Source organism: Nematostella vectensis, chromosome 14, assembly GCF_932526225.1.
Source record: "Nematostella vectensis chromosome 14, jaNemVect1.1, whole genome shotgun sequence".
In the NCBI taxonomy this organism is placed as follows: Eukaryota; Metazoa; Cnidaria; class Anthozoa; order Actiniaria; family Edwardsiidae; genus Nematostella; species Nematostella vectensis.
In genome coordinates, this window is record NC_064047.1 from 1,055,284 (window position 1) to 1,077,445 (window position 22,162).

Sequence of the window (22,162 nt, forward strand, 5' to 3'; positions counted from 1 at the left end):
AGCCTTAGCTTTGCGCTAGTTTACTTATCGTTCCCCAAAATGTGACAGTTCTCCGATAAAAAGCCGCCATTTTAAAACAAAAAGGCTAGGTTTAACCGCGCGGTACTGGGACTAATCTTGCGGTTTTCAGCACTGGCAGGAGTTAGCAGAAAATTATCCAGTCAATTATGTTTTTAACAGCCTGCTCACATTTTTTTACATTTTTTTTTCTCTTAAGTGTACATAATATACATAACTTTATTATGATTATCCGTTTATTTTCTCCCAGCTATTATGTGCAATTTAAAGAAAAAATAACAAAAATATATTTGATTAGTTTCTATGTTAGAACTTTGTTCAAAACGTTAACTGCTGTAGACAGTCAATATCATCAGCCTTGCATCGCTTAGGGATCTAAAAGAAAAAGAAAAGAGAATTGTAGGGTCGCAGACGTCTTTGCACATGGTCTAGTTCTTCCCTAGGAAAATCTCTTACATTTTCAGTCGATTTTTGTTCAAACATCCATATTTGTCTCTTATTTTCATACAACGGACCCGAAAATCAGGGAGCACGCGAGACCCGTATCTCGTCGCCTGACAGAGAGTGAGAAAGGATGAATTTCCTAGGCTCCAACAATGCCGTACCAAATTAAGCTAATCCCTAAATTGCATCAGCGTCTACCCACTTTCCCACCTGTAAAATTTCCAAGACCCATAACACCAGTCAACCTAGGCACCCGGTGAAGATAGAAGATTTCCTACCATTTGGTATCTGACATTGTTTTTCTTCTCGATATTAATTCTGATGCAATACAAGGGGATGAGATGATCCAGGTGTTCCAAAAAAGGAGGGGGGCGAAACAAGGCGGTGCCGGGTTCATTGTTCTTCCTTGAATTTCCTTATAATTCTTGTTATTTCTAAGCCAAATATCTGAAAATAGGGAGGGGGGGTAGCTTGGTCCTCCCCTAGATCCGCCCCTGATTACTATACAAATATCGTTGAAACCAGTTGGATTTTTTATCGGAATTTCCCTGTGCCTTTTAGCCAAAATTTGCTTGCTCGAATGCTATTTAATAGAGATTTTGGCTTAGCCGAGGTGGTAATTTTGTTACCGTCAGATATCAAATGGTCGGTGCCTGATGAATAAGGATAACATGATACCCCCCCTCCCTCTCTGCCTTCCGAGATCTTTACCTCGTCGCCTGGTACCCTAAAGCGGCAGAAGAGGTTGTTCGGGTCGCATTTGCCGGGTTCTCCACCACCCGTCAACTCATCCTCGGGACTCACTTCCGGTATCAGCACTTCCGGGACAACACCCAACGATATGGAACCACTTCCGGTGTTAGTAAGGGTCAAGTGCTCCTTAAAGTCACGTGTCATTGGACTGGGTTGATTCTCTTTTTTGGTTTTCTGGTAAGAAGATCCTCGTTTGAACGGCGTTTCATTCTTTGAGCCGTGACGTTTCTTGCCAATCCCGTAACAGAACGGGGACTGGGGCGTTTCCTCGCACGAGAGCATCTGGTTTTCGTACGGCACCTGACCTTGACCTATCCCCCTTCGACTTGTTTGTTCAGCGTTGCCCTGGTTACCGTCAGTGTAAACGCACTCTCCTGAGCGCTTCCTGCAAACAATATTGCCGCTTTCAGTGGCGCGGCTACCAAGCCGACGCAGCGTCAGGTGTAACGCGCATCGAAGTCTGTCGCGACCCACTGACCGCTCGCATACTGATCGTGGGCGCGTATCCTGTGCTTCTTCCTCGTCGACACTTCTGTGATAAAAATACGAAAATATATCAAAATATGATGGATAATTCGCACATTCATTCGAGAATATACGTCGTTCTAGAACTCATGTTTTGGCATAAGTCCTCTTGAAGAGCCATTTTGCTCTTGGGATGAATGTGAAATTTAAATAAAAAATTAAATAAAAAAAAATAAAAAACCATTACACACCATAACCATGCTTCAATATTCCACAACTTGGGGTTTGTTTTTTGATTGTAGCTCTTGCAATAAATGTGAAATATTGTTATAAAACAAAAATCTCATTTTAAGGTACACAGCATAACAATGCTACAATACTCCACAACCGTAGGCTTGTTTTTTTTATAGGCGATTCGCACTAAAAATCATGTGAACTTTTGAGTGGTGAATTAAAGACAAGATGAATATAGATATAACAATGCTGCAATACTCCACAACCGTAGGCTTGTTTTTTTTATAGGCGATTCGCACTAAAAATCATGTGAACTTTTGAGTGGTGAATTAAAGACAAGATGAATATAGAAATGGCTTCAACTCCTACACACCAGAGAGCGACGAAATGTCAAAATCTTTTATTTAAAATAAGCAACCCCTTGGTTTATTCGTAATGGCTGGATGAGCCGAAGAAGCACGCGCGAGTTTAAAACCCCAAAGTCACGTATCTTTGGTAAGTCGCCTAGTACACGGACATATCAAGGCAATCGTGCTCTTCTTCTATATTCGTTTCTTATGCAGGATGTTTAGAAAAAGCTTGCTATTCTATCACAGGAATCCCGGTAACAATTGATAGGCACAGCAAACCCAACATAGAAAAGAGTACCACAGGGTTCCCACACTCACCTTTTACCAAGTGTCAAGCGACAGAGTGGAACATGCTGCGGATCGCAATTTGTCTGTCGTCTGTAAACCCGTAAAACGGATTTCTTCTCCTCCGATCGGCCTACCCGCCAGGCGTTATGACACGTGCCATCTTCTTTTTGTCCGGCCGGACACGGAAACATACCATCTTGGGAGGTCTGCTGGCCATATGCTGTTAAAGAGATGGCGCCATTATTATAGGCGCTTCTTTAAACCCCGGAATCTCTCCCCTAACAATCCGATTTTCTCAAACCCTTAACCCACGCCAAGTGGTACAGCCCCATGAAGGTCTCGGGCTGTTTTGTCCAATCTAGTAGCCGGTAAATTATGATGTTCCGAGGAAAGGTTTTAAATAGATAGGAGGCGTTAAGGAGAGAGGAGAGCGCATTTTAAACTATAACAATAAATAAAACTCGAGTGCAGTGGTGTTCTTATTTCAGTCAGGATCACGGCGGTAAATTTTAGTCTGCGTAGCAAGCGTTTCTTGACATTGAGCAAGTCTCACCCAGTAGAAGCCAAGCTCACATTAAGCAAGAAGGCCATTAAATTTGATTTATATTACTGGAATTCCTATGTCGTTTGTTTTAAGCTGGAAGGGAGTGAAGGGTGGAGGTAGTATGTTAGAGAAGGGCGTTTAGTACAAACAAGCAAGCTTGGGGGGGGGGGAGGGGTGGCGTTCATTAGATAGCAGGCTTAGGTCATTCAAACGGTATTTATTTCTATCGCCAATTTTTGGATCTGTCATGTGATTTGCTATTGAATTGAACAGATAAGGTTATTATAAAACTCTGTATTAGTTGGTTATTTCCGTCACACAATCTGGCTCCCAATATTGAATGAAAACGACAACAAAGGCGTGGCTGACAAGGGCTCATTTCTATGGCAACGGCGGCTCACCTGGATGTGTGGATATTGACAAGATTAGTACCGCAACCAGAGCAAGACACGCCATACCTTGGACTCCCTGTTATACAAAACAAAACAAATTTATAAGAAAACAAGTGCAAGGATGGGTTTCCTGTGAGGACTTGAGCAGGAGGAGGACTAAAAGAGACATGTCTTTTAGATGCGTGCGGAGGCCATTTTCGCCCCAGGCTACACGTCTTTTTAGTATTGTGTACTGCTCTGCGAACTCATAAGTGTCGTTCACAACTTGCTTTTTTTTTCTTGGAAGTCTACGAGACAATATATTTTCTTTTTCATAGACAGATTTTTCTGAGAGAATTTGATGTTTTCGTGAGCAGGGTCTAGTCTGATGACTTCCCTTTAGCAGTTAAAAAAAACGCGACGAATAGCATGAGTAGCAAGGTATCACCTGGTAAGCAGGTGTGTTTTACTTAAAATCGCTTTGCCAGAGAAACAAAGTCGGTTACCCCCATTTTTTATTTTCTCAAATAGTTAAATATATACGGAAAAATGATATACCGAAAGAAGAAAAAAAATTGGCTTGTAGAAGTTTGTTTATGTTCTCTTAATAACCGTAAAAATACTAAAAAATGGCGCTTTTTACCGTATAAATAATGGCGAAAACAGTGTCTTTTAGTGCGATCTCGTAAATGGGAGATCGGATTTTGGCAGCTCGTATAGGCACTCTTTTTGAAAACTAAGAGTTGGGATTTTTCCTCGCGCGATCAGTAAAAACGCGTCAACTCTACGCCCATCTGTTGTGAAAACGAGGTCGGTACCCCCATTTTTTATTACATTTTTTGAAAGCTCTAACTTCAAAAATGTTTATGCCAAGTTTTAAAAAATTCTGGGTTGTAGAACTATTTCAAGGGAATTACCAGTGTCAGGAACAGATGGGAATAAACTAAGGACATTGTTTTTACAATAAAGAACGTAGTTAGAGGAATTACAGGGCAAACGTCCGCGTCCTCGATAGACCGTGAAGCTTGGAGTTTTCACATCGTGGTTGGGGGAAAAACGGCTGATATCACAGAAAACGCGTTTTCACGTACTGCTATTGAACTCTGAATCAAATTCCATTGTTTTCTGCCGTCATCGTCAAGGTTGCCCACGTAGTTGCTTAAGGTCCCTATTGTTTCCCAAAACTGCTGCGCTGCAACGCGCGCTACCGTGGCAACAAAAACAAAGATGATTCAATGTTTTGATTAACATGAACTTTATTTTATTTATAACTAGAATATGACATTCTTTCGTTTCCCGGCTTGCACTGAAGCTTTTCTTTCTGGTTGGCTTGTGACGTTCATGTCAATCACAATGATTCTCGCAACCTTTTTGCCTACTTTAAACAACTGTCAAGGTGGCCACGATAGCGCGCGTCGAAAAGTGAAGAAGGCCAATCAGGGCGCCATACGCTCCCGAGTCCTCCAAAGGCAAACATTTCCATCGGCTTATTCTGAGCTAGTAACTGGGATGTTAATTTTTTCTTGCAGATAGATCGCTGTATTATCAATTATAAGAGGTAATTCATCGACATTCTTTAAAGCAACTAACCCTAATAAAACATCAATTAGAGTACTTATCCAATTAGAAAGAGTGCTTTCTATTGGCTCACTTTGCCATTATTATCATCAATACTCTTTTTAATGCATCGACAAGCTCTGCTTATGATATATCATCCAGTTAAATGTGTCACGTCTTTTTTTAGAATTACTCTCATATATAATGACAGGCTAGCGTCTCACGAGTGAGTTTATTAAGGGCAGATCGTGGGCACTTTTCTCCAATCTGAGAATTCATGCGCGCGAAGCCAAAAAAAAAAATACTTAACTTGTGCTCAACTAAATTTTCATTAAATCTAGCCTACATTTCAGTCTGATGACTCGAACCGGACTCGTGTTATACCACTCCCCGCTACTACTTTACTAACACCTTTCCGTCTCCCGTGGCCATATTTTACCCCGTCGTCTTGATTGGGTTCCATCGCGCGTTTATGGATAAAAATACTTTGTTCATGATTTTTTATGAAAATATGAGCGGCTATTATTTACAATCTATAAATCCGATAACTCGACACTAGCGTCCCCGCTAGTTCTAACTTATGTTTGTTTCTCTAAGAGTTTGAGTATGGGGAATCTAAGGTGTTTTCATTTGCGGTGTCTTCTTTTCGCACTCTATGAACCTCGTGTAAATACCTTTCTCGGCTTGGTGTCTTTTGCGGTCTTAAAAAAAGGACGTCGATAGAGCTGGAATACTTTAAAACCAACAGTGCAAAAATCGGCCGGCATTGTAGAAACCACCCCGCTCAGCTGATCACAAAACAAAGGATAGCATTTGCGGTGTATAAACGGTGGCAGCATTGCTGGGACGTAATGCCGTCTGTTTTGGTCATCAGTTCTGGCGCTACGAGGCAGTTAAAACACGCATTCGATGACAGTCTGAAGACTCAAGAGTTTTAAAACCACAGGGTCGTAAAATTTAAGGAGAGCTCTATTGCTTGAATTCTTGAACAAAAAAGTTCTTCTTTATCAAAAATAAAGAAGAACTTATTGCCTCCACAAGAATGTACTGTATATAGCTTCCCCATTCACTTTGCCCATCTTACTTTTCTTTTTATCTTTCCACTAACCATTTCCCAAGCAAAGAAAAATAATACTTTATGGTCCGGAACCTTGAGTGCAACTATCTTAAAGATAAATTATAGTTAACGTCAAATGTGAATAGCCAAAAAATGTGCGATTTCCCCTTTACAGTGCAAAAATTAAAAAGATAAAAGAAAATATGATGGTCTTTAACCAACCATTTTTAATATTGGCTCTGGAGACGTTTTGTTTTAACGCTACGCGATAAGAAATAGAATTAATAGCCAACGCGGTGCGCGCATTTCGCCTTTCCGTAGCCCTTCCAAGCAAAAAAAGCAGACGACTTCATGGATTGAAAACGGTATTGTGTCTAAAGATTAACGAAGGAGACGTTTTGCTTTGTAAGAAACAGCCAAAACGAGTCAACACATTCCATCTTCAGCTTCCCCAAGCTAAAAATTAGTTAAAAGTTTTTCTCCTGAACTTCCCCAAGCAAAGATAAGAACATTGATTAATTGAACCGTCATTTTAAGCATCAAAATATGAGGTAAATGAAAGGTTTTGCTTAAACGCTATAAAAACCAAAACAAATCTGCGCACTTGCTTTTACTAAGAAATAAAAGATAATTAGATAAAAGATAAAAAAAATCAGATAAACTTTATTGTAAGCGTCAAGGATAGGTAAAAAAGAGATTTTGGTTTAACGCTATAAGTAATAGCCAATATAAGTGTGCGCATTTCACATTTGCCTTTCCCGTGCCAAAAAAGAAGAGGAAAGAAAAACATAAAAACACGTTATTGTAAGTGCAAAAGATAAGTTTCCACCTACCTTCCCTTCGTGAATCGGCTGCGTCTTGTTCAGCAAATTTCCCCCTTCAGTAATCTGAATTTTATGATTTTTCGGTGTTTTATGCGAGTCTATTTACCTCTTGTGGCTGACGTCAGCGGTTAATTACACACCCTACCACTTCCCTTTCAGGAAGTCGTAAAACATCGATTAAATAAACCCCAGATTTTTATTCCTACTTGCTTAATTGAAACGCAAAACGTATCCTGAACGAAGTGACTTGCACGTGCAAAGATTCTATGATAATATTCCTTAGGGATCGACATTGCTTGTTGGAATAAAATGGATGTTATTTAGAAGTTTGAAACTGGGATGGGAAGGCAAAAAGAATAAGAAAAGAAATCCGGCGCACCTCTCATATACATGTGTATAGCGAACAATAATAATAATATAATAAGGCGAGCATGCCGAAAATAAGGGGCCCCGGCGTATTCCTCTAAATCACAACAGTAGCAGTAAAAGTAGCAGTAATACATTCCTAGTGCTCGCATGATTGCGCCCCTCTTCTTAGCTGTGCTCGCATTGTATAGTATGCTGTGCTTTAATGCTTTTCATCGAGATCAAAGGTGGTTATTTGCTGGATTTTTTTTGTCTTGCGAACCAGAGAAACGTGTCAAATAGCCAGGCGAAGACAACTTTCACAAAGTGTCACCAAGAAATTAGACCACGCGGACCACACAGTTAAACTTGTTTCCTCGTGCACCCGAGGAAACTAAACACCTCATAAATACCTCATATATAATTTGTATCTAATATATTGTGTGGATATGAATGACCTTGGCCTACTATGTTATCCAAGGGTAAATCTTGTGTTCTATACGGATATAGCTCGCTTTTCACACTGTGAATTGCGCTAAATGCGAAAAAAAAAAAACTGACGACGGTCACGTTTTTTGTGTAAGGGTCACGAAATATTTGCGCCAATTGTAAGCACCTTACAATTTGTTTCCTAAAACTTTTTTTGTGGCTTTAAGGGGATGAGCATCCAGCGATTCCCGCTCTCTATTAGAAACAATAGGAAAACTTCGGGGAAATTGATAAAAACTTCGGGGAAACTTTTGGGAAATTGATAAAAACTCGGGTAACTTCCCGGGAAATTGATAAAAACCTTCGTTATGTTTGTTTTGTTTTAAAATGAAACAGCCCAGTAATGAAGCAAATTGAAGCGTTTATCAAACTATGGCTTATATATAATGCATATATTCGAAACTAAAAAACGCAGATATGTTAAACAGAAAGTAATTATTTCACCTTCGGGGTTTAAAAAAGTATCCGTTATTGTTGTCCGCCCACAAAGATGATTAATATTTTCATGAGACAAATAAAATGGGAAAAAATTGGCAGCTGTTTTTATCTCCTTTAATCAAACCCACAGGAATGGAGAAGGCTGGACTATTTATGTACGCGCTTTCATCGAGAGATCATATGAATTAAGGATCGTTTATGATATTTATTCAATTGTCGTAGGCACATAGCTTTCCATGCTGGTATTCTGGCTAAGTCATAGATATCATCAGGAAAATAGATTTAAAGAAGGCCAATCACGCCGCCATTCTATGCTCGCACACAATACCGAGTGACTCAAAGCATCTATTTCCATTGGCTAATTCAAACAACCGAGGAACTTTCAATTAAATATCATTGATAAAGTATCAGACTTCAATCGTGGATGGTCATTTTGAAGTTTTCTTGAAAATAAACTGGTGTATGTTCAATTTTAAACAATAACAAAGAAGGGACTGATTGGCATTCTTTAAGTAAGGCGTCTGGGGCTTACATGTCATTTTATTGGAGATTATACGCCTAAAGGAATACATAGTAACCTGCTGCTGGGTATAATGACGATGAACCGTACTGCCTCTTTATTCCCTTGTCATTTGCAAGACAAATAATTGTTTAATCCCAAAAACATAAAACAGACATTGTTAAAATAAAAAAACTTGGGCGTGCATTTATCCGCTGAGCCTTTTTTACCTGTTGATGCTGTGTAGAAATGTCTCGTATTATCTCGGTTTTATAATATGTATGACTCTGATGCTGTTGATGAATTTTACGTTTTGGTTTGGTGTCCACGCAACATTAGCTCTCTGTTTTTCCGACCGCCTTCAACTCTCCATGGCTTGCAACCTTTGTCCAGTTTCGTAACGACGCCTTGTGGAGTTAAGGGATATATTTACAAGGGTCCGGTTCCTAGAAAGCAGGTTAGTGTAAAACCAGGATTAAATAATAATCTTATCCAATCAAATGTCCCAAAGTATGGCGCTACTTATTCCCCTCTGTTAGCACTAACCTGCTTTCTATGAACCAGGCCCAAGCTATTGGAGCCAAATCCTATTATATCTAAGAAATAATGTTATACTGTTTCGCATGATCTCCTTAACTTTTTATTGTACCAGAACACTATTTGATAACTTTATTGTATTAAAATCTCGAGTAATACCATCCTAAAGGCAAAACGTTAAAATTATATAATATTTTTTGAGAATTTAATGGAATGGAAGACAAGTTTCTATTTCCGTGCACATCAAGAGCCCACCACCATCATGGATTTTTATGACGCCAGCAAAAGAAAGACGTCCTTCAATTAGCTCTCAGTTATTTCAAATAATTTGATGTATTCTGCAACAGTCACACGCGGAACCTTGACTCTAAGTAATTATTAAACATGAGCAGGATCGTTATAGAGAATCACACGTGCGTAGGGGATGGTGGATGATCACGTGCGTATAAGGATGATCATGTGCGTATATGAGATGATCACGTGCGTATAGTGGATGATCACGCGAGTGTAGGGGATAATCACGTGCGTATAGAGGATATTCACGTGCGTATAGAGGATGATCACGTGCGTATAGGGGATAACCACGTGCATGCAGGGGTGGTCAATAAGAGATTTTGTATGATCGAAGCTGAGCTTAGTCATTGTATCTATATCAAACAATACACCCCTATTGATGGACTCACTCATAGTACCTATATCACAGTTGTACGCTTCTATTGTTGGGCTCACTCATAGTACCTGTATCACAGCTGTACGCTCCTAGTGATGGGTTCACTCATAGTACCTGTATCACAGTTGTACGCTCCTAGTGATGGGTTCACTCATAGTACCTATATCACAGCTGTACGCTCCTAGTGATGGGCTCACTCATAGTACCTGTATCACAGTTGTACGCTCCTAGTGATGGGTTCACTCATAGTACCTATATCAGAGCTGTACGCTCCTAGCGATGGGCTCACTCATAGTAACTATATCACAGTTGTACCCTCCTAGTGATGGGCTCACTCAAAGTACCTATATCACAGTTGTACACTCCTAGTGATTGGCTCACTCATAGTACCTATATCACAGTTGTACACTCCTAGTGATTGGCTCACTCATACTACCTATATCACAGTTGTACGCTTCTAGTGATGGGCTCACTCATAGTACCTATATCACAGTTGTACGCTTCTATTGTTGGGCTCACTCATAGTACCTATATCACAGTTGTACGCTTCTATGATGGGCATTCTCATAGTACCTGTATCACAGTTGTACGCTCCTAGTGATGGGCATTCTCATAGTACCTGTTTCACAGTTGTACGCTCCTAGTGATGGGCTCACTCATAGTACCTATATCACAGTTGTACACTCCTAGTGATTGGCTCACTCATACTACCTATATCACAGTTGTACGCTTCTAGTGATGGGCTCACTCATAGTACCTATATCACAGTTGTACGCTTCTATTGTTGGGCTCACTCATAGTACCTATATCACAGTTGTACGCTTCTATGATGGGCATTCTCATAGTACCTGTTTCACAGTTGTACGCTCCTAGCGATGGGCTCACTCATAGTACCTATATCACAGTTGTACGCTTCTAGTGATGGGCTCACTCATAGTACCTATATCACAGTTGTACACTCCTAGTGATTGGCTCACTCATACTACCTATATCACAGTTGTACGCTTCTAGTGATGGGCTCACTCATAGTACCTATATCACAGTTGTACGCTTCTATTGTTGGGCTCACTCATAGTACCTATATCACAGTTGTACGCTTCTATGATGGGCATTCTCATAGTACCTGTATCACAGTTGTACGCTCCTAGTGATGGGCATTCTCATAGTACCTGTTTCACAGTTGTACGCTCCTAGTGATGGGCTCACTCATAGTACCTATATCACAGTTGTACGCTCCTAGTGATGGGCTCACTCATAGTACCTATATCACAGTTGTACGCTCCTAGTGATGGGCTCACTCATAGTACCTATATCACAGTTGTACGCTCCTAGTGATGGGTTCACTCATAGTACCTATATCACAGTTGTACGCTCCTAGTGATGGGTTCACTCACAGTACCTATATCACAGTTGTACGCTCCTAGTGATGGGCTCACTCATAGTACCTGTATCACAGTTGTACGCTTCTATTGTTGGGCTCACTCATAGTACCTATATCACAGCTGTACGCTCCTAGCGATGGGCTCACTCATAGTACCTGTATCACAGTTGTACGCTCATAGTGATGGGTTCACTCATAGTACCTATATCAGAGCTGTACGCTCCTAGCGATGGGCTCACTCATAGTACCTATATCACAGTTGTACCCTCCTAGTGATGGGCTCACTCAAAGTACCTATATCAGAGCTGTACGCTCCTAGCGATGGGCTCACTCATAGTACCTATATCACAGTTGTACGCTTCTATTGTTGGGCTCACTCATAGTACCTATATCACAGTTGTACGCTTCTAGTGATGGGCTCACTCATAGTACCTATATCACAGTTGTACGCTCCTAGTGATGGGCTAACTCATAGTACCTATATCACAGTTGTACGCTCCTAGTGATGGGCTCACTCACAGTACCTATATCACAGTTGTACGCTCCTAGTGATGGGCTCACTCACAGTACCTATATCACAGTTGTACGCTCCTAGTGATGGGCTCACTCATAGTACCTATATCACAGCTGTACGCTCCTAGCGATGGGCTCACTCATAGTACCTATATCACAGTTGTACGCTTCTAGTGATGGGCTCACTCATAGTACCTATATCACAGTTGTACGCTTCTAGTAATGGGCTCACTCATAGTACCTGTATCACAGTTGTACGCTTCTATGATGGGCATTCTCATAGTACCTGTTTCACAGTTGTACGCTTCTAGCGATGGGCATTCTCATAGTACCTGTTTCACAGTTGTACGCTTCTATGATGGGCATTCTCATAGTACCTGTATCACAGTTGTACGCTTCTATGATGGGCATTCTCATAGTACCTGTATCACAGTTGTACGCTCCTAGCGATGGGCTCACTCATAGTACCTATATCACAGTTGTACGCTTCTAGTGATGGGCTCACTCATAGTACCTATATCACAGTTGTACGCTTCTAGTAATGGGCTCACTCATAGTACCTGTATCACAGTTGTACGCTTCTATGATGGGCATTCTCATAGTACCTGTATCACAGTTGTACGCTTCTATGATGGGCATTCTCATAGTACCTGTTTCACAGTTGTACGCTTCTATGATGGGCATTCTCATAGTACCTGTTTCACAGTTGTACGCTTCTATGATGGGCATTCTCATAGTACCTGTATCACAGTTGTACGCTTCTATGATGGGCATTCTCATAGTACCTGTATCACAGTTGTACGCTTCTATGATGGGCATTCTCATAGTACCTGTTTCACAGTTGTACGCTTCTATGATGGGCTCACTCATAGTACCTGTTTCACAGTTGTACGCTTCTATGATGGGCATTCTCATAGTACCTGTTTCACAGTTGTACGCTTCTATGATGGGCATTCTCATAGTACCTGTATCACAGTTGTACGCTTCTATGATGGGCATTCTCATAGTACCTGTTTCACAGTTGTACGCTTCTATGATGGGCATTCTCATAGTACCTGTATCACAGTTGTACGCTTCTATGATGGGCATTCTCATAGTACCTATATCACAGTTGTACGCTTCTATGATGGGCATTCTCATAGTACCTGTATCACAGTTGTACGCTCCTAGTGATGGGCATTCTCATAGTACCTGTATCACAGTTGTACGCTTCTATGATGGGCATTCTCATAGTACCTATATCACAGTTGTACGCTCCTAGTGATGGGCATTCTCATAGTACCTATATCACAGTTGTACGCTCCTAGTGATGGGCTCACTCATAGTACCTATATCACAGTTGTACGCTCCTAGTGATGGGCTCACTCATAGTACCTGTATCACAGTTGTACGCTTCTATGATGGGCATTCTCATAGTACCTGTTTCACAGTTGTACGCTCCTAGTGATGGGCATTCTCATAGTACCTGTATCACAGTTGTACGCTTCTATGATGGGCATTCTCATAGTACCTGTTTCACAGTTGTACGCTCCTAGTGATGGGCATTCTCATAGTACCTGTATCACAGTTGTACGCTTCTATGATGGGCATTCTCATAGTACCTATATCACAGTTGTACGCTTCTATGATGGGCATTCTCATAGTACCTGTATCACAGTTGTACGCTCCTAGTGATGGGCATTCTCATAGTACCTGTATCACAGTTGTACGCTTCTATGATGGGCATTCTCATAGTACCTATATCACAGTTGTACGCTCCTAGTGATGGGCATTCTCATAGTACCTATATCACAGTTGTACGCTCCTAGTGATGGCCTCACTCATAGTACCTGTATCACAGTTGTACGCTTCTATGATGGGCATTCTCATAGTACCTGTTTCACAGTTGTACGCTCCTAGTGATGGGCATTCTCATAGTACCTGTTTCACAGTTGTACGCTCCTAGTGATGGGCATTCTCATAGTACCTGTTTCACAGTTGTACGCTTCTATGATGGGCATTCTCATAGTACCTGTTTCACAGTTGTACGCTTCTATGATGGGCATTCTCATAGTACCTGTATCACAGTTGTACGCTTCTATGATGGGCATTCTCATAGTACCTGTATCACAGTTGTACGCTTCTATGATGGGCATTCTCATAGTACCTGTTTCACAGTTGTACGCTTCTATGATGGGCTCACTCATAGTACCTGTTTCACAGTTGTACGCTTCTATGATGGGCATTCTCATAGTACCTGTTTCACAGTTGTACGCTTCTATGATGGGCATTCTCATAGTACCTGTATCACAGTTGTACGCTTCTATGATGGGCATTCTCATAGTACCTGTTTCACAGTTGTACGCTTCTATGATGGGCATTCTCATAGTACCTGTATCACAGTTGTACGCTTCTATGATGGGCATTCTCATAGTACCTATATCACAGTTGTACGCTTCTATGATGGGCATTCTCATAGTACCTGTATCACAGTTGTACGCTCCTAGTGATGGGCATTCTCATAGTACCTGTATCACAGTTGTACGCTTCTATGATGGGCATTCTCATAGTACCTATATCACAGTTGTACGCTCATAGTGATGGGCATTCTCATAGTACCTACATCACAGTTGTACGCTCCTAGTGATGGGCTCACTCATAGTACCTGTATCACAGTTGTACGCTTCTATGCTGGGCATTCTCATAGTACCTGTTTCACAGTTGTACGCTCCTAGTGATGGGCATTCTCATAGTACCTGTATCACAGTTGTACGCTTCTATGATGGGCATTCTCATAGTACCTGTTTCACAGTTGTACGCTCCTAGTGATGGGCATTCTCATAGTACCTGTATCACAGTTGTACGCTTCTATGATGGGCATTCTCATAGTACCTATATCACAGTTGTACGCTTCTATGATGGGCATTCTCATAGTACCTGTATCACAGTTGTACGCTCCTAGTGATGGGCATTCTCATAGTACCTGTATCACAGTTGTACGCTTCTATGATGGGCATTCTCATAGTACCTATATCACAGTTGTACGCTCCTAGTGATGGGCATTCTCATAGTACCTATATCACAGTTGTACGCTCCTAGTGATGGGCTCACTCATAGTACCTGTATCACAGTTGTACGCTTCTATGATGGGCATTCTCATAGTACCTGTTTCACAGTTGTACGCTCCTAGTGATGGGCATTCTCATAGTACCTGTTTCACAGTTGTACGCTTCTATGATGGGCTCACTCATAGTACCTATATCACAGCTGTACGCTCCTAGCGATGGGCTCACTCATAGTACCTATATCACAGTTGTACGCTCCTAGTGATGGGTTCACTCATAGTACCTATATCACAGTTGTACGCTCCTAGTGATGGGCTCACTCATAGTACCTATATCACAGTTGTACGCTTCTAGTAATGGGCTCACTCATAGTACCTGTATCACAGTTGTACGCTTCTATGATGGGCATTCTCATAGTACCTGTTTCACAGTTGTACGCTTCTAGCGATGGGCATTCTCATAGTACCTGTTTCACAGTTGTACGCTTCTATGATGGGCATTCTCATAGTACCTGTATCACAGTTGTACGCTTCTATGATGGGCATTCTCATAGTACCTGTATCACAGTTGTACGCTCCTAGCGATGGGCTCACTCATAGTACCTATATCACAGTTGTACGCTTCTAGTGATGGGCTCACTCATAGTACCTATATCACAGTTGTACGCTTCTAGTAATGGGCTCACTCATAGTACCTGTATCACAGTTGTACGCTTCTATGATGGGCATTCTCATAGTACCTGTATCACAGTTGTACGCTTCTATGATGGGCATTCTCATAGTACCTGTTTCACAGTTGTACGCTTCTATGATGGGCATTCTCATAGTACCTGTTTCACAGTTGTACGCTTCTATGATGGGCATTCTCATAGTACCTGTATCACAGTTGTACGCTTCTATGATGGGCATTCTCATAGTACCTGTATCACAGTTGTACGCTTCTATGATGGGCATTCTCATAGTACCTGTTTCACAGTTGTACGCTTCTATGATGGGCTCACTCATAGTACCTGTTTCACAGTTGTACGCTTCTATGATGGGCATTCTCATAGTACCTGTTTCACAGTTGTACGCTTCTATGATGGGCATTCTCATAGTACCTGTATCACAGTTGTACGCTTCTATGATGGGCATTCTCATAGTACCTGTTTCACAGTTGTACGCTTCTATGATGGGCATTCTCATAGTACCTGTATCACAGTTGTACGCTTCTATGATGGGCATTCTCATAGTACCTATATCACAGTTGTACGCTTGTATGATGGGCATTCTCATAGTACCTGTATCACAGTTGTACGCTCCTAGTGATGGGCATTCTCATAGTACCTGTATCACAGTTGTACGCTTCTATGATGGGCATTCTCATAGTACCTATATCACAGTTGTACGCTCCTAGTGATGGGCATTCTCATAGTACCTATATCACAGTTGTACGCTCCTAGTGATGGGCTCACTCATAGTACCTATATCACAGTTGTACGCTCCTAGTGATGGGCTCACTCATAGTACCTGTATCACAGTTGTACGCTTCTATGATGGGCATTCTCATAGTACCTGTTTCACAGTTGTACGCTCCTAGTGATGGGCATTCTCATAGTACCTGTATCACAGTTGTACGCTTCTATGATGGGCATTCTCATAGTACCTGTTTCACAGTTGTACGCTCCTAGTGATGGGCATTCTCATAGTACCTGTATCACAGTTGTACGCTTCTATGATGGGCATTCTCATAGTACCTATATCACAGTTGTACGCTTCTATGATGGGCATTCTCATAGTACCTGTATCACAGTTGTACGCTCCTAGTGATGGGCATTCTCATAGTACCTGTATCACAGTTGTACGCTTCTATGATGGGCATTCTCATAGTACCTATATCACAGTTGTACGCTCCTAGTGATGGGCATTCTCATAGTACCTATATCACAGTTGTACGCTCCTAGTGATGGCCTCACTCATAGTACCTGTATCACAGTTGTACGCTTCTATGATGGGCATTCTCATAGTACCTGTTTCACAGTTGTACGCTCCTAGTGATGGGCATTCTCATAGTACCTGTTTCACAGTTGTACGCTCCTAGTGATGGGCATTCTCATAGTACCTGTTTCACAGTTGTACGCTTCTATGATGGGCATTCTCATAGTACCTGTTTCACAGTTGTACGCTTCTATGATGGGCATTCTCATAGTACCTGTATCACAGTTGTACGCTTCTATGATGGGCATTCTCATAGTACCTGTATCACAGTTGTACGCTTCTATGATGGGCATTCTCATAGTACCTGTTTCACAGTTGTACGCTTCTATGATGGGCTCACTCATAGTACCTGTTTCACAGTTGTACGCTTCTATGATGGGCATTCTCATAGTACCTGTTTCACAGTTGTACGCTTCTATGATGGGCATTCTCATAGTACCTGTATCACAGTTGTACGCTTCTATGATGGGCATTCTCATAGTACCTGTTTCACAGTTGTACGCTTCTATGATGGGCATTCTCATAGTACCTGTATCACAGTTGTACGCTTCTATGATGGGCATTCTCATAGTACCTATATCACAGTTGTACGCTTCTATGATGGGCATTCTCATAGTACCTGTATCACAGTTGTACGCTCCTAGTGATGGGCATTCTCATAGTACCTGTATCACAGTTGTACGCTTCTATGATGGGCATTCTCATAGTACCTATATCACAGTTGTACGCTCCTAGTGATGGGCATTCTCATAGTACCTACATCACAGTTGTACGCTCCTAGTGATGGGCTCACTCATAGTACCTGTATCACAGTTGTACGCTTCTATGCTGGGCATTCTCATAGTACCTGTTTCACAGTTGTACGCTCCTAGTGATGGGCATTCTCATAGTACCTGTATCACAGTTGTACGCTTCTATGATGGGCATTCTCATAGTACCTGTTTCACAGTTGTACGCTCCTAGTGATGGGCATTCTCATAGTACCTGTATCACAGTTGTACGCTTCTATGATGGGCATTCTCATAGTACCTATATCACAGTTGTACGCTTCTATGATGGGCATTCTCATAGTACCTGTATCACAGTTGTACGCTCCTAGTGATGGGCATTCTCATAGTACCTGTATCACAGTTGTACGCTTCTATGATGGGCATTCTCATAGTACCTATATCACAGTTGTACGCTCCTAGTGATGGGCATTCTCATAGTACCTATATCACAGTTGTACGCTCCTAGTGATGGGCTCACTCATAGTACCTGTATCACAGTTGTACGCTTCTATGATGGGCATTCTCATAGTACCTGTTTCACAGTTGTACGCTCCTAGTGATGGGCATTCTCATAGTACCTGTTTCACAGTTGTACGCTTCTATGATGGGCTCACTCATAGTACCTATATCACAGCTGTACGCTCCTAGCGATGGGCTCACTCATAGTACCTATATCACAGTTGTACGCTCCTAGTGATGGGTTCACTCATAGTACCTATATCACAGCTGTACGCTCCTAGTGATGGGCTCACTCATAGTACCTGTATCACAGTTGTACGCTCCTAGTGATGGGTTCACTCATAGTACCTATATCAGAGCTGTACGCTCCTAGCGATGGGCTCACTCATAGTAACTATATCACAGTTGTACCCTCCTAGTGATGGGCTCACTCAAAGTACCTATATCACAGTTGTACACTCCTAGTGATTGGCTCACTCATAGTACCTATATCACAGTTGTACACTCCTAGTGATTGGCTCACTCATACTACCTATATCACAGTTGTACGCTTCTAGTGATGGGCTCACTCATAGTACCTATATCACAGTTGTACGCTTCTATTGTTGGGCTCACTCATAGTACCTATATCACAGTTGTACGCTTCTATGATGGGCATTCTCATAGTACCTGTATCACAGTTGTACGCTCCTAGTGATGGGCATTCTCATAGTACCTGTTTCACAGTTGTACGCTCCTAGTGATGGGCTCACTCATAGTACCTATATCACAGTTGTACACTCCTAGTGATTGGCTCACTCATACTACCTATATCACAGTTGTACGCTTCTAGTGATGGGCTCACTCATAGTACCTATATCACAGTTGTACGCTTCTATTGTTGGGCTCACTCATAGTACCTATATCACAGTTGTACGCTTCTATGATGGGCATTCTCATAGTACCTGTTTCACAGTTGTACGCTCCTAGCGATGGGCTCACTCATAGTACCTATATCACAGTTGTACGCTTCTAGTGATGGGCTCACTCATAGTACCTATATCACAGTTGTACACTCCTAGTGATTGGCTCACTCATACTACCTATATCACAGTTGTACGCTTCTAGTGATGGGCTCACTCATAGTACCTATATCACAGTTGTACGCTTCTATTGTTGGGCTCACTCATAGTACCTATATCACAGTTGTACGCTTCTATGATGGGCATTCTCATAGTACCTGTATCACAGTTGTACGCTCCTAGTGATGGGCATTCTCATAGTACCTGTTTCACAGTTGTACGCTCCTAGTGATGGGCTCACTCATAGTACCTATATCACAGTTGTACGCTCCTAGTGATGGGCTCACTCATAGTACCTATATCACAGTTGTACGCTCCTAGTGATGGGCTCACTCATAGTACCTATATCACAGTTGTACGCTCCTAGTGATGGGTTCACTCATAGTACCTATATCACAGTTGTACGCTCCTAGTGATGGGTTCACTCACAGTACCTATATCACAGTTGTACGCTCCTAGTGATGGGCTCACTCATAGTACCTGTATCACAGTTGTACGCTTCTATTGTTGGGCTCACTCATAGTACCTATATCACAGCTGTACGCTCCTAGCGATGGGCTCACTCATAGTACCTGTATCACAGTTGTACGCTCCTAGTGATGGGTTCACTCATAGTACCTATATCAGAGCTGTACGCTCCTAGCGATGGGCTCACTCATAGTACCTATATCACAGTTGTACCCTCCTAGTGATGGGCTCACTCAAAGTACCTATATCAGAGCTGTACGCTCCTAGCGATGGGCTCACTCATAGTACCTATATCACAGTTGTACGCTTCTATTGTTGGGCTCACTCATAGTACCTATATCACAGTTGTACGCTTCTAGTGATGGGCTCACTCATAGTACCTATATCACAGTTGTACGCTCCTAGTGATGGGCTAACTCATAGTACCTATATCACAGTTGTACGCTCCTAGTGATGGGCTCACTCACAGTACCTATATCACAGTTGTACGCTCCTAGTGATGGGCTCACTCACAGTACCTATATCACAGTTGTACGCTCCTAGTGATGGGCTCACTCATAGTACCTATATCACAGCTGTACGCTCCTAGCGATGGGCTCACTCATAGTACCTATATCACAGTTGTACGCTTCTAGTGATGGGCTCACTCATAGTACCTATATCACAGTTGTACGCTTCTAGTAATGGGCTCACTCATAGTACCTGTATCACAGTTGTACGCTTCTATGATGGGCATTCTCATAGTACCTGTTTCACAGTTGTACGCTTCTAGCGATGGGCATTCTCATAGTACCTGTTTCACAGTTGTACGCTTCTATGATGGGCATTCTCATAGTACCTGTATCACAGTTGTACGCTTCTATGATGGGCATTCTCATAGTACCTGTATCACAGTTGTACGCTCCTAGCGATGGGCTCACTCATAGTACCTATATCACAGTTGTACGCTTCTAGTGATGGGCTCACTCATAGTACCTATATCACAGTTGTACGCTTCTAGTAATGGGCTCACTCATAGTACCTGTATCACAGTTGTACGCTTCTATGATGGGCATTCTCATAGTACCTGTATCACAGTTGTACGCTTCTATGATGGGCATTCTCATAGTACCTGTTTCACAGTTGTACGCTTCTATGATGGGCATTCTCATAGTACCTGTTTCACAGTTGTACGCTTCTATGATGGGCATTCTCATAGTACCTGTATCACAGTTGTACGCTTCTATGATGGGCATTCTCATAGTACCTGTATCACAGTTGTACGCTTCTATGATGGGCATTCTCATAGTACCTGTTTCACAGTTGTACGCTTCTATGATGGGCTCACTCATAGTACCTGTTTCACAGTTGTACGCTTCTATGATGGGCATTCTCATAGTACCTGTATCACAGTTGTACGCTTCTATGATGGGCATTCTCATAGTACCTGTTTCACAGTTGTACGCTTCTATGATGGGCATTCTCATAGTACCTGTATCACAGTTGTACGCTTCTATGATGGGCATTCTCATAGTACCTATATCACAGTTGTACGCTTCTATGATGGGCATTCTCATAGTACCTGTATCACAGTTGTACGCTCCTAGTGATGGGCATTCTCATAGTACCTGTATCACAGTTGTACGCTTCTATGATGGGCATTCTCATAGTACCTATATCACAGTTGTACGCTCCTAGTGATGGGCATTCTCATAGTACCTATATCACAGTTGTACGCTCCTAGTGATGGGCTCACTCATAGTACCTATATCACAGTTGTACGCTCCTAGTGATGGGCTCACTCATAGTACCTGTATCACAGTTGTACGCTTCTATGATGGGCATTCTCATAGTACCTGTTTCACAGTTGTACGCTCCTAGTGATGGGCATTCTCATAGTACCTGTATCACAGTTGTACGCTTCTATGATGGGCATTCTCATAGTACCTGTTTCACAGTTGTACGCTCCTAGTGATGGGCATTCTCATAGTACCTGTATCACAGTTGTACGCTTCTATGATGGGCATTCTCATAGTACCTATATCACAGTTGTACGCTTCTATGATGGGCATTCTCATAGTACCTGTATCACAGTTGTACGCTCCTAGTGATGGGCATTCTCATAGTACCTGTATCACAGTTGTACGCTTCTATGATGGGCATTCTCATAGTACCTATATCACAGTTGTACGCTCCTAGTGATGGGCATTCTCATAGTACCTATATCACAGTTGTACGCTCCTAGTGATGGCCTCACTCATAGTACCTGTATCACAGTTGTACGCTTCTATGATGGGCATTCTCATAGTACCTGTTTCACAGTTGTACGCTCCTAGTGATGGGCATTCTCATAGTACCTGTTTCACAGTTGTACGCTCCTAGTGATGGGCATTCTCATAGTACCTGTTTCACAGTTGTACGCTTCTATGATGGGCATTCTCATAGTACCTGTTTCACAGTTGTACGCTTCTATGATGGGCATTCTCATAGTACCTGTATCACAGTTGTACGCTTCTATGATGGGCATTCTCATAGTACCTGTATCACAGTTGTACGCTTCTATGATGGGCATTCTCATAGTACCTGTTTCACAGTTGTACGCTTCTATGATGGGCTCACTCATAGTAC

General features: G+C 42.0%; 1 protein-coding gene across 1 annotated transcript; it reads right to left on the reverse strand.

Moving 5' to 3' along the window:
• Positions 1-185: 185 nt before the first annotated feature.
• Positions 186-7,021, reverse strand: LOC116618503. The gene is made up of 5 exons (XM_032382256.2): positions 6,915-7,021; positions 3,498-3,564; positions 2,583-2,772; positions 1,174-1,747; positions 186-393 (listed from the first exon to the last, which is right to left on the reverse strand). Exons 2-5 carry the CDS (start codon positions 3,550-3,552, stop codon positions 337-339), a joined length of 876 nt encoding a protein of 291 aa, XP_032238147.2. The 5' UTR covers positions 3,553-3,564; positions 6,915-7,021; the 3' UTR covers positions 186-336.
• Positions 7,022-22,162: the final 15,141 nt, after the last annotated feature.

Bases quoted from the DNA above. Each gene is read 5' to 3' on its own strand.
- LOC116618503 (XM_032382256.2), bottom strand. From the start codon at position 3,552: ATGGCGTGTCTTGCTCTGGTTGCGGTACTAATCTTGTCAATATCCACA. The intron at 2,773-3,497 runs GTGAGCCGCCGT...TCTCTTTAACAG, and splicing joins GTCAATATCCACACATCCAG to CATATGGCCAGCAGACCTCC. The intron at 394-1,173 runs GTAAAGATCTCG...TTTTTCTTTTAG, and splicing joins TTAGGGTACCAGGCGACGAG to ATCCCTAAGCGATGCAAGGC.